General features: G+C 42.1%; 1 protein-coding gene across 1 annotated transcript in view; it reads right to left on the reverse strand.

Moving 5' to 3' along the window:
• LOC309563337 (membrane-spanning 4-domains subfamily A member 15-like) overlaps positions 1 to 12,730 on the reverse strand; it is a gene marked incomplete at both ends in the record, with an annotated part of 72,129 nt that overhangs the window by 16,839 nt on the left and 42,560 nt on the right. The window contains one exon of the mRNA XM_082267732.1: positions 9,019 to 9,081. Coding sequence (XP_082123858.1) covers positions 9,019 to 9,081 — 63 coding nt within the window. The remainder of the gene's footprint in view (positions 1 to 9,018; positions 9,082 to 12,730) is intronic.

Consider the following 12,730-nt stretch of genomic DNA (forward strand, 5'->3'; position numbering starts at 1 on the left):
CCCTTCCATTTTGGACCCTTCAGCTTCTGGGTCAGACTTATCCCACCACCACCACCGTACAGAGACTTATCTTTTGATTCCAGCTCAACCAGTCTCTAAGTATTGGGTCCTCTAAGGAGTTCCCGATTATTAACAGGATAATTTTTCATGATTTTTTTCATTATTTTTAGTCTTTACTCCAATATTGATATTTTTTCTTCAGATATTTTCCTCATGCATCCATTCTTGAACAAGCAAGTGTTAGCTCGCGAAACACGTCAAGACCAAGATGCACTATACGATTATACTATGATATTGTTTCTATTTTATTTTGAGACCAAGATGCATTGTACTTTCTTGTATACTTTCATGAAATTCATTATTACTAGTTTTATGTACTGCAATACCATTTATCAGTTTGACATTTCCATGTGTTAAAAGGGTACATGATGTTTTTTTATCATTTACTTTAAAAAATTGCAACAAATTTTGTAAATACTTTCTACATATCTATAATTCTTCTTTTTTTTTCACCAGCCTAGTTTGCTCACCTCATATAAAGTCCTGGGGCCAATTTTCTCCTTTTATGTTTATATTGGGATGGAGGTGGGTTACTGATGATACCAGACCATCCCCTAGCTGTTAACATTTTTTAAAGCATCGCCTTTGGAGAATTAGGTACTGTAGTTTGTCGCCATTCCACGAGTGTGCACAATTTTATAGCATGACATTTAAGGTATCAATTTACTCGGCATAACATCATCTTTCACATTATACAAAAAAAAAATATATATATATATATATATATAATGTTTGGGGGGGGGGGGGTTCTAAGTATTTTTCTAGCCAAAAAAAATGGGATTTTTGACTTACCAAAAAATCTATTTCTCTGAGTTCATTAATGGACACAGCTCTCCAGGAGTTATTTTGCTCCCTACAGTAGTAGGACACTAGGCAGAAAAAAGAACTTGGCTATGCCTATGGGCAGTCCTAGGTGGTATACTCCCCCTCTCTGCTATAAGCCTTCAGTTTTATAGCAAGCAGTGTCAGAAGAAATACAACTCCATAGAGGGGTGGGAGCTGTGTCCATCAATTAACTCAGAGAAATGGATTTAACGGTGAGTCAAAAATCCCATTTTCTCTTTCGTTCATTGACAGACACAGCTCTTCAGGATTCTGTTGAATCAAAAACTATCAGCGCACCTCATTTAGTGAAAAAACAATTGTGCACAATATATATATATATATATATATATATATATATATATATATATATACACACAGTACATTGCGAAAATATTCGGCCCCCTTGAACTTTTCGACCTTTTGCCACATTTCAGGCTTCAAACATGAAGATATAAAACTGTAATTTTTTTTGAAGAATCAAGAACAAGTGGGACACAATCATGAAGTGGAATGAAATTTATTGGATATTTTAAACTTTTTTAACAAATAAAAAACTGAAAAATTGGGCAAGCAAAATTATTCAGCCCCCTTAAGTTAATACTTTGTAGCGACACCTTTTGCTGCGATTACAGCTGTAAGTCGCTTGGGGTATGTCTCTATCAGTTTTGCACATGGAGAGACTGAAATTTTTGCCCATTCCTCCTTGCAAAACAGCTCGAGCTCAGTGAGGTTGGATGGAGAGCGTTTGTGAACAGCAGTTTTCAGTTCTTTCCACAGATTCTCGATTGGATTCAGGTCTGGACTTTGACTTGGCCATTCTAACATCTGGATATGTTTATTTGTGAACCATTCCATTGTAGATTTTGCTTTATGTTTTGGATCATTGTCTTGTTGGAAGACAAATCTCCGTCCCAGTCTCAGGTCTTTTGCAGACTCCATCAGGTTTTCTTCCAGAATGGTCCTGTATTTGGCTCCATCCATCTTCCCATCAATTTTAACCATCTTCCCTGTCCCTGCTGAAGAAAAGCAGGCCCAAACCATGATGCTGCCACCACCATGTTTGACAGTGGGGATGGTGTGTTCAGGGTGATGAGCTGTGTTGCTTTTACGCCAAACATAACGTTTTGCATTGTTGCCAAAAAGTTTGATTTTGGTTGCATCTGACCAGAGCACCTTCTTCCACATGTTTGGTGTGTCTCCCAGGTGGATTGTGGCAAACTTTAAAGGACACTTTTTATGGATATCTTTAAGAAATGGCTTTCTTCATGCCACTCTTCCATAAAGGCCAGATTTGTGCAGTATACGATGATGTTGAAATGATTGTTGTCCTATGGACAGAGTCTCCCACCGCAGCTGTAGATCTCTGCAGTTCATCCAGAGTGATCATGGGCCTCTTGGCTGCATCTCTGATCAGTCTTCTCCTTGTATGAGCTGAAAGTTTAGAGGGACGGCCAGGTCTTCGTAGATTTTCAGTGGTCTGATACTCCTTCCATTTCAATATTATCGCTTGCACAGTGCTCCTTGGGATGTTTAAAGCTTGGGAAATCTTTTTGTATCCAAATCTGGCTTTAAACTTCTCCACAACAGTATCTCGGACCTGCCTGGTGTGTTCCTTGTTCTTCATGATGCTCTCTGCGCTTAAAACGGACCTCTGAGACTATCACAGTGCAGGTGCATTTACACAGAGACTTGATTACACACAGGTGGATTCTATTTATCATCATTAGCCATTTAGGTCAACATTGGATCATTCAGAGATCCTCACTGAACTTCTGGAGAGAGTCTGCTGCACTGAAAGTAAAGGGGCTGAATAATTTTGCACGCTCAATTTTTCAGTTTTTTATTTGTTAAAAAAGTTTGAAATATCCAATAAATTTCGTTCCACTTCATGATTGTGTCCCACTTGTTGATTCTTCACAAAAAATTACAGTTTTATATCTTTATGTTTGAAGCCTGAAATGTGGCAAAAGGTCGCAAAGTTCAAGGGGGCCGAATACTTTCGCAATGCACTGTATATATATATGGAAATAAATCAACTCTGGCAGATATCACTCAATGTGTTTTAACTCCACAATAAATCATAAATATCCAAAAGAAATGTGCTGCCCCAGAATAATAATACATTGATTCCTGTTAGTGAATCATAGAAGTAATACACAAATGTAAAACCAAATAAATCCTTTAAAGGAATAATGGTGAAAACACATAATAATGTTGGTGAAAAAAAAAAAAATAATATGATGCAATAAAAGTCCAAAAAGTCCACAGAAAATTATAATCACTCTGGTCTTGTACACCTCATTGAAAAATACAATATTCATGCTTCTCAATCCAACACCATTTGAATGAAGACATTCCAACCTGTGCCACTGATGCCTGATGACAGAAGGCCCAAGAAGCACTAAGCAGCCAAGTAGCGTCCGCTGTGACAAGAAAAGGAGGAACCTAACCTCTGATCGAATAGGCCTGAGTCACCGTCTTTCTGATCCATCTGGAAATGGTGTTAGAAGAAGCAGACAGCCCTTTTCTTGGCCCGTCCGTGATCACAAACCATGATTCTGACTTCTGAAACAACTTTGTAGCTGCCAGATACACCTGAATCGCCTGAACCACATCCAGGGTATTCAACGCAAACTCCTTAGGCTGTCTGGGCCTGGGACACAGGGAAGGCAACACAATGTCTTCTTTCAAATGGAAATCAGAGACTACCTTAGGAAGGAATGATGGACATGGGTGGACCACCAAGTAAGGGGTACAACAAGATAACGCCGCCAGTACTGATACTGGCGAGCAGAGGTGATAGTCACCAAAAAAGCCACCTTCTGGGACAGCGATCTCCTGAATATTCTGAAAAGGAGGTTTCTGGAGAACTCAAAGTACCAAGTTCAGATCCCACGGCACAAAGGGAGACCGCACCAGTGGAGTCAGATGTTGTACCCCTTGAACAAAGGTACGCACCATAGGGTGCATGGCCAGGGGTCACTAAAAACCCGGCCCTTGATGGTACTTAAGGCCAATTTCTGCTTAAAACCCCAGTGAAGGAAGGTCAAAATCTGAGCCACCGAAAAAGAACAAGGGTGAACACCAATTGACTCACACTACGAAATGTTCGCTTTCCATGTACAATGGTAGATCTTCCTAGGGGTAGTCTTCATAGCCTTCAGCGGTGTTGGAATCACTGACCCAGGCAAACCTCTATCCTTCAGCACCTGGCTTTTAACAGCCAGGTCGTCAAAGCCAGTGACTGTAAAGCAGGATCAAAGATTAACCCTTGGGACATAAGATTCTCTCTGAGAGGCAGTCTCCAAGGGACGTTGGTGACCAGGGCGTCAAGTATCAAGGAGTCTGGGGCCACTAGAATGACCGGAATTTCCCCGGCCTCAATTCTGTGCAAGAGCCACAGCAGAAGCGCTAGAGGAGGGAAGGTGTAAATCAGACGATACTGGCCCCACGGGGCCACCAGAGCATCTTTGGCATCTGCCAGAGGATCCCGTGACCTTGCCACAAACCTCTGTACCTTTCTGTTGAGCCGGGACACCAACAGATCCACCTCGGGGGGTCCCCCACAAGAGACATATCTTATGAAACAAGTCCGGATGAAGGGACCACTCCCATTGGTCCAACGCCTGCCGACTGAGAAAGTCCGCCTGCCAGTTTTCCACTTCTGGAAAGTGTACGGCAGAGGGGGCTGGAACAAAGTGTTCTGCCCACTGGAGAATGCTGGCTATTTCCAGGGCCGCCAATACACTCTTTGTTCCATGCCCATGATTGACATAAGGCATTGTCAGAGTGAATCCGCACCGGAAGCCCCCGGAGTCGATCCGTCCAGTGATCCAGGCACAGCCTTATCGCCCAGAGTTCCAAGACATTTATGGGCAGTCTGGACTCTGCCAGTGTCCAAACACCCTGAGCAGAGCTCAGACCCAGGACACCTCCCCACTGTCTAATACAAGGGGAGAAAGGATTTGCCCTGTGAAAGAGCCAGAGAATGAAGCCACCAGACCCCTTAGTTTCCTGGCTGAGCCGGATCTGATTGTCCAGAGACGTTGGACACTTGTCCCATTTGACCAACATCTCCCTTTGAAGGGACCTCATATGAAAACCCGAGGAGCGGTAAAGAGTAAGCCACAAGCTGAAAATGCTCCTCTCCGACAACAAAACCGAGGAAGCGCTGGTGTCGGGCACATATCAGAATGTGCAAATAAGCATCCTTGATGTCAATAGAGTCAAGAAAATACCCCTGATGTTGCCCTCTATCTTTGGAACCATGAACAGGTTTAAAAACCATGAACAGGTTTTAAAAAAAAAAACCCTGAAACCGATCCAAGGCCAGAACCGGTGGGCAATCACTCCCCGAAGCAGCAGGTCTTGTACTGGCCCAAATAGAGCTTGCAATCTGTCCGGGGACATACACACATTGGAAGGAAAGAAGCTTTCCGGAGGGTAAGATCGAAATTGGATCTTGTAGCTGGACAGTATCACTTTGTGGACCCATTTGTTGTTTACCAAAGAGGTCCATGGGCCCGAAAACCAGCATAGACATTACCCCACCCCAGACACAGGTAAGGACGCACCTTCATGCTGAAGGAGCCTTGTCCGTGGGTCTAGAGAATCCTGCTCTTGGCTTGCCAGACCAGGGCCGCTTGGAACCTCCCTAGGAGGACTTGAAAGGTCTCAAACCCTTGTCAGTGGATCCTGAGGGACAAAAAACTTAAACAATTGCAGGTAAGCCGCTCAGGTGGGAAGATGTGATCATGTGCAGGTCAGATCCATAGCCTCCAGCAGTATCCTCAAGTAAGAGAGTGTAAACTCGTGAAAGGCGTCAACCTTTGTCCTTGTCTGTGATGTATTGATGTCCAGTTTGGATTTACAGTGGTGAATAAACTTCACATGTTTACTTACATCGGAGTGCGGTCATCACTTTGTGTTTGAGGATACTGCGGACGAAAAAACTTCTTGTGAGCTGAGAAAGATGGGCCACGTCTGTGACAAGGCTCCTTACCCTTTCCAGCCTGTAGAAGAAAGGTACTCTTCCCCCCTATGAGCAGAGGTGGGGGACTCGAGTCAAATGACTTGACTTAAGTCAGACTCAAGTCACCAGTTTGAGGACTTGAGACTTGCTTGACTAAAATTAAAAAAAGACTCGACTTGACTTTGACTTGGTATTCATGACTTGAGACTTGACTTTGACTTGAGACATATGACTCGAAATGACTTTACTTTTTTAAGTTATTAAATATTTGCCTTTTCTCAAGATGTGTTAAAGCAAAATTAATGTGCCTGTTATGTTTCTGACATCACAGTCACTTAAAACCCCTCAGTGTGTTCTGATTTTTAGGACACTGGCTGTTTAACAATGGAAAGACTTAACACGTTTTTAGTGACTGTGGTGTTGAAACATGACCGCACAAAGGATTTTGAGCTGTTTGGGCATTCAAAGTGTTTCTTTAATATGCCAAGAAAAAAGCACTAAGCAGTTTTGTTAATGTTGAAAATAAAACAAAACCTTTCCTGACCACTGACTTTTAACTGATTTAAAGGTGAAAATTGGGGTAGATCAGTATTTTGACTTGATTTGTGACTTGACCAAAATAAATGACTTGACTTGCTTGACTTCTAGCAGGGACTCGACTTGACTTGCTTACTTTTTGCCACAGTAACTTGGGACTTGCTTGAGACTTGAAAGTTAAGACTTGAGACTTGCTTGTGACTTGCACATGTGTGACTTACTCCCATGTCTGCCCATGAGACTCCTAATTATGTCATCCAGGGTAGCCCCAAACAGGCGATTGCCCTTAAATATGAGACTCTTAATGATGTCATCCAGGGTAGCCCCAAACAGGCGACATCCTTGAGAGCTGTGTCCTTTAATGAACGAGAGAGAAATACTGATTTTAACTTGTAAGCAACATGTTTCAGAAAAAGGCTTAGGCATTAAGGGGTTGACCCGATATTGGTGAAATCTGAAAGATAGTATATATGTATTGGATGTGGATCCTAAGGAAGGATTTCATGTATATATGGATCCTGAGGAAGCCCCTAAATAGGGTGAAATGCGTCGATCCTTAGGCACATATATGCTATCTTATATGCTATATCGGGTTCGTTATATGTATACTGGATTAGAATATTGTTGTACTGACCATATGAAATGTGTTTTTTTTAACTTTCTATATACTTATAAATTGTTGAATTTTTTTATAATTGGATTTTGTATAAATTGTTGTTTACATTACTAGGCACCTTAAAATACCCACTTTATCCCTGCCGTTTTGTCTTATTGGAGAGCGGATGGGAAACTGCATTATCTGCTATAAAACACATCCAATAGGAAATTTAAAAAAAAAATCAAATTTTTTCATAAATCTAGGCCAATATGTATTCTGCTACATGATTTTGGTAAGAAATAAAAATCCCAACAAGCGTACGTTATAGCGTCTACAAACTATGGGATATATTTATAAAGTTTTTTTAAAAAAAATTTTTATACCAGTTATGGTGACGATTGGTGACTTATAGTGGGACTGCAATATTGCAGGGGAATATTGGACACTAACTGACACTTTTCAGAAGCCAGTGACACTAATACAGTGCTCACTGCTAAAAGTATGCACTGTCACTGTACTAATGACACTGACTGGGAAGGGGTTAAACATCTAGGGCGATCAAAAGGTTAACTGTGTGCCTAGCCAGTGTTTTTTTGTACACCGTGTGCTGCTTTCACTAAGGGAAGAGCAAATTCTAGTCTCTTCTTTGCAAAGACACAGGATTGTCCCTTCCCCCCCTGTCAAAAATGAGATAAGCCTTGTTTACATAGGCATATCTCAGTTCTCTTGTGTGTTACTAACGATCAGCGGGTGCCGGAGGACATCGAGTCCCCAGGACCCACAGATCAGCTTCTGCTGTGAATTATCACAATGAAATCGTCTTAAAGGCAGGAGTGCAGAATAAAGTATGTATACGTGATCCTGCACACAGCTGCCCCCTGTAGAAGAAAAAGTGCTATAGGGTGATTAGCAAGTGGTTAATGTTTATTACATCAATACAGTAATTTCTCTTTAGAGTCTTTAATGTAAAGTTTTATTTCTTTGAGTCAACTAATTTTTTTCATCTTTTGTAAACAATTTAAGAAAACTTCATTGTAATTTCCTTTTAAGATCCAATCTATATTATTTTTATCTGTTGTCGCCTTAAGGCCATTGCCTATTCTGCCTACAGTATTTGGTATTCCAACACTGCATCGAAACATTGTTAACCACATCCCGCAAATCGACGTAGCCCTACGTCGGCTCAGAGAAGTGGTTGTACCAGGGTGATGCCTGCAGCTAGAGGCATCATCCCGGTACCATTTTTTAGAGCCGGCGGTTGGCTTTCAGGTGATAATAGCAGATGTGCCCATTATCCCAGCGAGCGGGACGGGACCCCCCCTCCTGCCACCTTCTGTGGCTCTGCCCGGGTCTCCCGTTCCCCTGGGAGACCCGAGCACCCAACCGGCATATCCGCCGGATGGTTGGAGTCCCAATCAAAGCCGAATTTGGCTTTGATTGGGTCTCTGATGTAGCAACCTGGAAGGGGCGTGATGATGTCACGTCCGGGTTACTCGGCGGCTAAAGGCGCCAAATTTAAAAAACTGTTACTATTTAAAAATGCCGATTTCAGCATTTTGAATACATTGAAGTGTAATAGAGGGGTCTGGGGGTCTTTTTTGTTTTGGTGTTGCATGCCTTTACTATGTCTGTGATATACAAGCACCCCCTGATTCTTATCCATCATTGATTCTCCAAGAGAAGCCCCTCCCAATGTGTAATTTGCATGTTTTTTTTTTTTTTTACACCCAAGTACATCATTTTACATTTCTAAATATTGAACCCTATCTACCATGTAGGGGCCAAACCCTCAGGTTGGCAGGTAAGTAATCAAGACGTGTTACCCAACTGCAATAAAGTCAGAGCTATGCAGTTTGGCTATGCTATCTGGCATTTGTGTTGGGATCACAAGACTGGCTAAACAGAAACTCAAATCCAATAGCAGGGTGAGATATTTTTCATAAATGTATTTCAGATATGTATTTAGCTATTTTCTTCAAGTTCAGCTCTTAAATTCAAAGCTTCCTTTCCCATGTGATGGACTTACGAAATATCGAGATGGATTCTGTTTATTTCCCACCGAGACTGATAGACTTCCTGAGATGATGAACTGTAGAAGCATAAAGTAATAGTTACACATAACTTATATGCATATTGCATTGATATATTACAAAAGAGCATCATTTAAAGTATTACTAAAGGCAAAACTTTATTTTTTAGTTTTAGATAAATTGGAGGGGGATTAGAAGAGTTTGCTAGAATTGCTAGAAAACATGTTAAGCAATTGTCAGCATGGATTCAGGAAAGACTGAAGTTAACAAACAATTATGATTTTTTTTATGAGGAAATAACCAAAAGTTTAGACTGTATTTGGATTTTGCAATTACAATTGACAAAGTTCCCCACACACGGCTAATGTTTCAGGTAAAGTCTACAAGCTTAGAAAATTTAGTTTGGAAATGGGTGGAAAACTGTATTCAGAGAGAAGTGGTTAATTATTCTTACTCTGAATGGTCTAAGGTTATCAGTGGTGTACCCCAAGGTTTAGTGTTGGGACCCTTACTTTTTAATATCTTTATAAATGATATAGGGTCTGGGACTAAAAGTACCATTTCAGTCTTTGCAGATGACACCAAGCTTTGCAGTGGATTAACTTCCTTACAGGATGTCTCCAACTTACAAGCTGACCTCAATGCACTTTTTATTTGGGCAACCATTTGGCAAATGAGGTTTAATGTTGATAAACTTAAAGTTATGCATTTAGGGGCTAAAACATACATGAATCATACATTCTAGTAGGAATACAACTGGAGAGAGGGAGAGGCTTTGCTGTTATTTCTACTTTAATGTGTTACACAATGTAATGCATTTTGTAAAACCAGTTAAAAATTCCTTGTATTTGTAGCAAGATTTCCAGGCCTTGGGTCTGATGTGGGTCTGCCATTGTTACCGGTGACACTTCCAACACATTTAAGTTGTGAACCCAGGTGTGAGAATTGAGACAATGACCATTCCGGCATCTTTGGTTTGTTTTGTTTATTGTATTTTGGGGATGGGAGAAGGGAATGAGTGGGATACTCCTCTGGCTCAACTAGGTTTGACTGGGACACTATACAGAAAAATGCCCGTTGACGCTGTCTTGACGCCAGCTGAAAGCCGGCCAGCGCTTCCTGATGCTTAAAGATACTGTTACACTGAACTTGTGGTAGAACTTTGACTTCAACTTGTTTGTTAACTCAGAAGATCCAGGACTGTAGAACATTTGACTCCTGACTGACACTCGACTTAGCTCAAAAGTCACTGAACAGCTCCCTCCAGCCCTTCACTGACTGAGGTAGCTCCTTGTCACTGCTTGTGCTGCTGCAAATCTTAACTCTATACACTGCACACTCACTCTTCAGGGCCCAACTGCTGGCGCCCCCTTTAACACTTCAGGGTCCTCTGACTAGGTACCCCTCTAACACTTCAGGGTCCTCTGATTAGGCACCCCCTTTACAGCTTGCTGACTCCTGGATCCCTGGGACCTTCACTGGAGTGGTCCCCTCTGGCACTGGGCAGACCCCAGGGGTAGTTCACAGTACTCACCACCTTGGAAGGCTTTCCTGGAACTGAACCCCTCTCTTCCTCCACTGGTTCTCGGCACACCGGATCCCCTCTGCAGCTCAGCTCAGCACTCTCTGGATACTCAGGCAGCCACCCGAGACACCCGATCCTTCTGAAAGGAGGAGAGACAGCCGTACTCTCCCTCCTGGGACTCTGCTTCCTACCAAAGATGCTGCGTCATGCGTTCCCTTCAAACTTATACCCACTTCCAGAATCCTCTGCGGCAGAATGTCTGCCTTCTGGGATAGATACAAGCCTGAATGGGCCACTGATTGGGTTTCCTCCACTGCCCAATGATAATCCTCTCTCAGAGCCAGTTGGGAGACTCCCCTCTCAGTAACCACACCTGGGAGACATGACAACCCAGCTGAAATCATGGCCCTGCTGTTAGGCAGCCAAGGCCCACTATACTTTTACCTAGCACCTACCTGTAGGGTGCTACATCCACCCCACACCAAAATGAGTCAGATCCCTCTGACTCTGAGGCAACTGCCTCCTGTCAAAAACTCTGCCAAAAATTCAGGGGTATCCCACAAACATGGAAAGGGGAAAATTACATATTGAAGCTCTGTAACTAAACAGAATTCCTACAGAAATCTAAATTCCTGCCTAAATGATTGAGGTGACTCTGTAAGGTCAGGGAGAAAGGGGAGTTGTACTAAGGGATAGGCTGACAAGGGGGAGGGAAAACCAGGATTGTTGCAGGGGGTGAGGGTTCCTGTTAGGAGGGGGATTTGAGGGAGGGGAGGATTTGTCCTAGAGAGGGGATTTAAGAGGGAGAGGACTTTGAGGTGGAATTTGGGGGAGAAGAGTATTTGTGCTAGTGGGTGATTAGCTGGGGAAGATTTGTGCTAAGAGGGGGGATTTAGGCGAACATGATTTGTGCTAGAAGGGAGGATTTGTGGCAGAGAGGATTAGTGCTTTACTGGGGGATTTAGGGAGAGTAGAGTATCTGTGCTGGAGGGTAAGAATTTGTTGTGGGGAGGTAGAATTTGGGGTGGGGGAGGGAAGAATAGGACTTGTTCTAGGAGGGGAAATTTGAGAGAGGGAGGGGATTAGTGCTGGAAGGAGGGAGGATTGGTGTTGGGGGAATTTGTGGGGCAGGAGGATTTGTGCTGGGGGGGGGGGGTATTTTTGCTGAAGAGGGGGGATTTGTGCTGGGAGTATAGCACTTGTAGTAGGGAAGGGGGTGGAGGTGGGAGAGATTTGGGAAATGTGAGGATTTGCACTAGGGTGGAATTTGGGGGGGGGGGGGGTGATTGATCGATTTGTGCTCCTTGAGCAGTAAAGGCTCAGTTTAAAGGGAGCAGAACAGTACAGAGGAAAAATATTAAAGTATGGATTTTAGGTAAGACAATTTTTACTTAACCGCCTTAGCGGTATCCCCGAGCGTGACTCGGGGTAGGAATTTTCTGCTATTAGCGGTATCCCCGAGTCACGCTCGGGGTCAATGGGCAGAGAGTGCAGACAGCGCAGCGGAGCTTCTCTTACCTTAACCTGGCGATCCAGCGATGAGCTCTCATTGCTGTGACCGCCAGCCGAGATCTCCGCCGCTCGTCTGTCGGGTAGGAGGACTTCCTAGTTCCGTTTCCTGCAGCAGCAATGCTGCATGGGAGCGGAACTAGGGAGGGAAAAAAAAAAAAAATGCATATATATATATATATATATATATGCAAATATATATATATATACATACACACATATATATATATATATATATATATATATATATATATATACACACATATATATGTATATATATATAAAATTATATTATTGATTAGATTATAATTAATGCGTTATATATATATATATATATACACACACACACATATATATATATATATCTATATACACACACATATATATATATAATATATAACGCATGAATTATAATCTAATCAATAATATAATTTTATTATATATATTATATATTAAATAATAAAATAATATTATTGATTCGATTATAATTCACTTGTTTGTGTTTCAAATTTATCACATCTGGGATGTCTACTAGAGACTTGTTTTGGTCAGGTTTAAGTCAGTAATTACTAAGAATTGTAGGCCTATAATACATAACGCCAAATTTCCATGAAAAGAATTGTACCGCTTTTGGAACAGAATTCCTGACAGAATCATACCGCCAGGGAGGTTAA

This window comes from Pelophylax lessonae (assembly GCF_965119305.1).
Source record: "Pelophylax lessonae genome assembly, chromosome: 9".
NCBI lineage: Eukaryota > Metazoa > Chordata > Amphibia > Anura > Ranidae > Pelophylax > Pelophylax lessonae.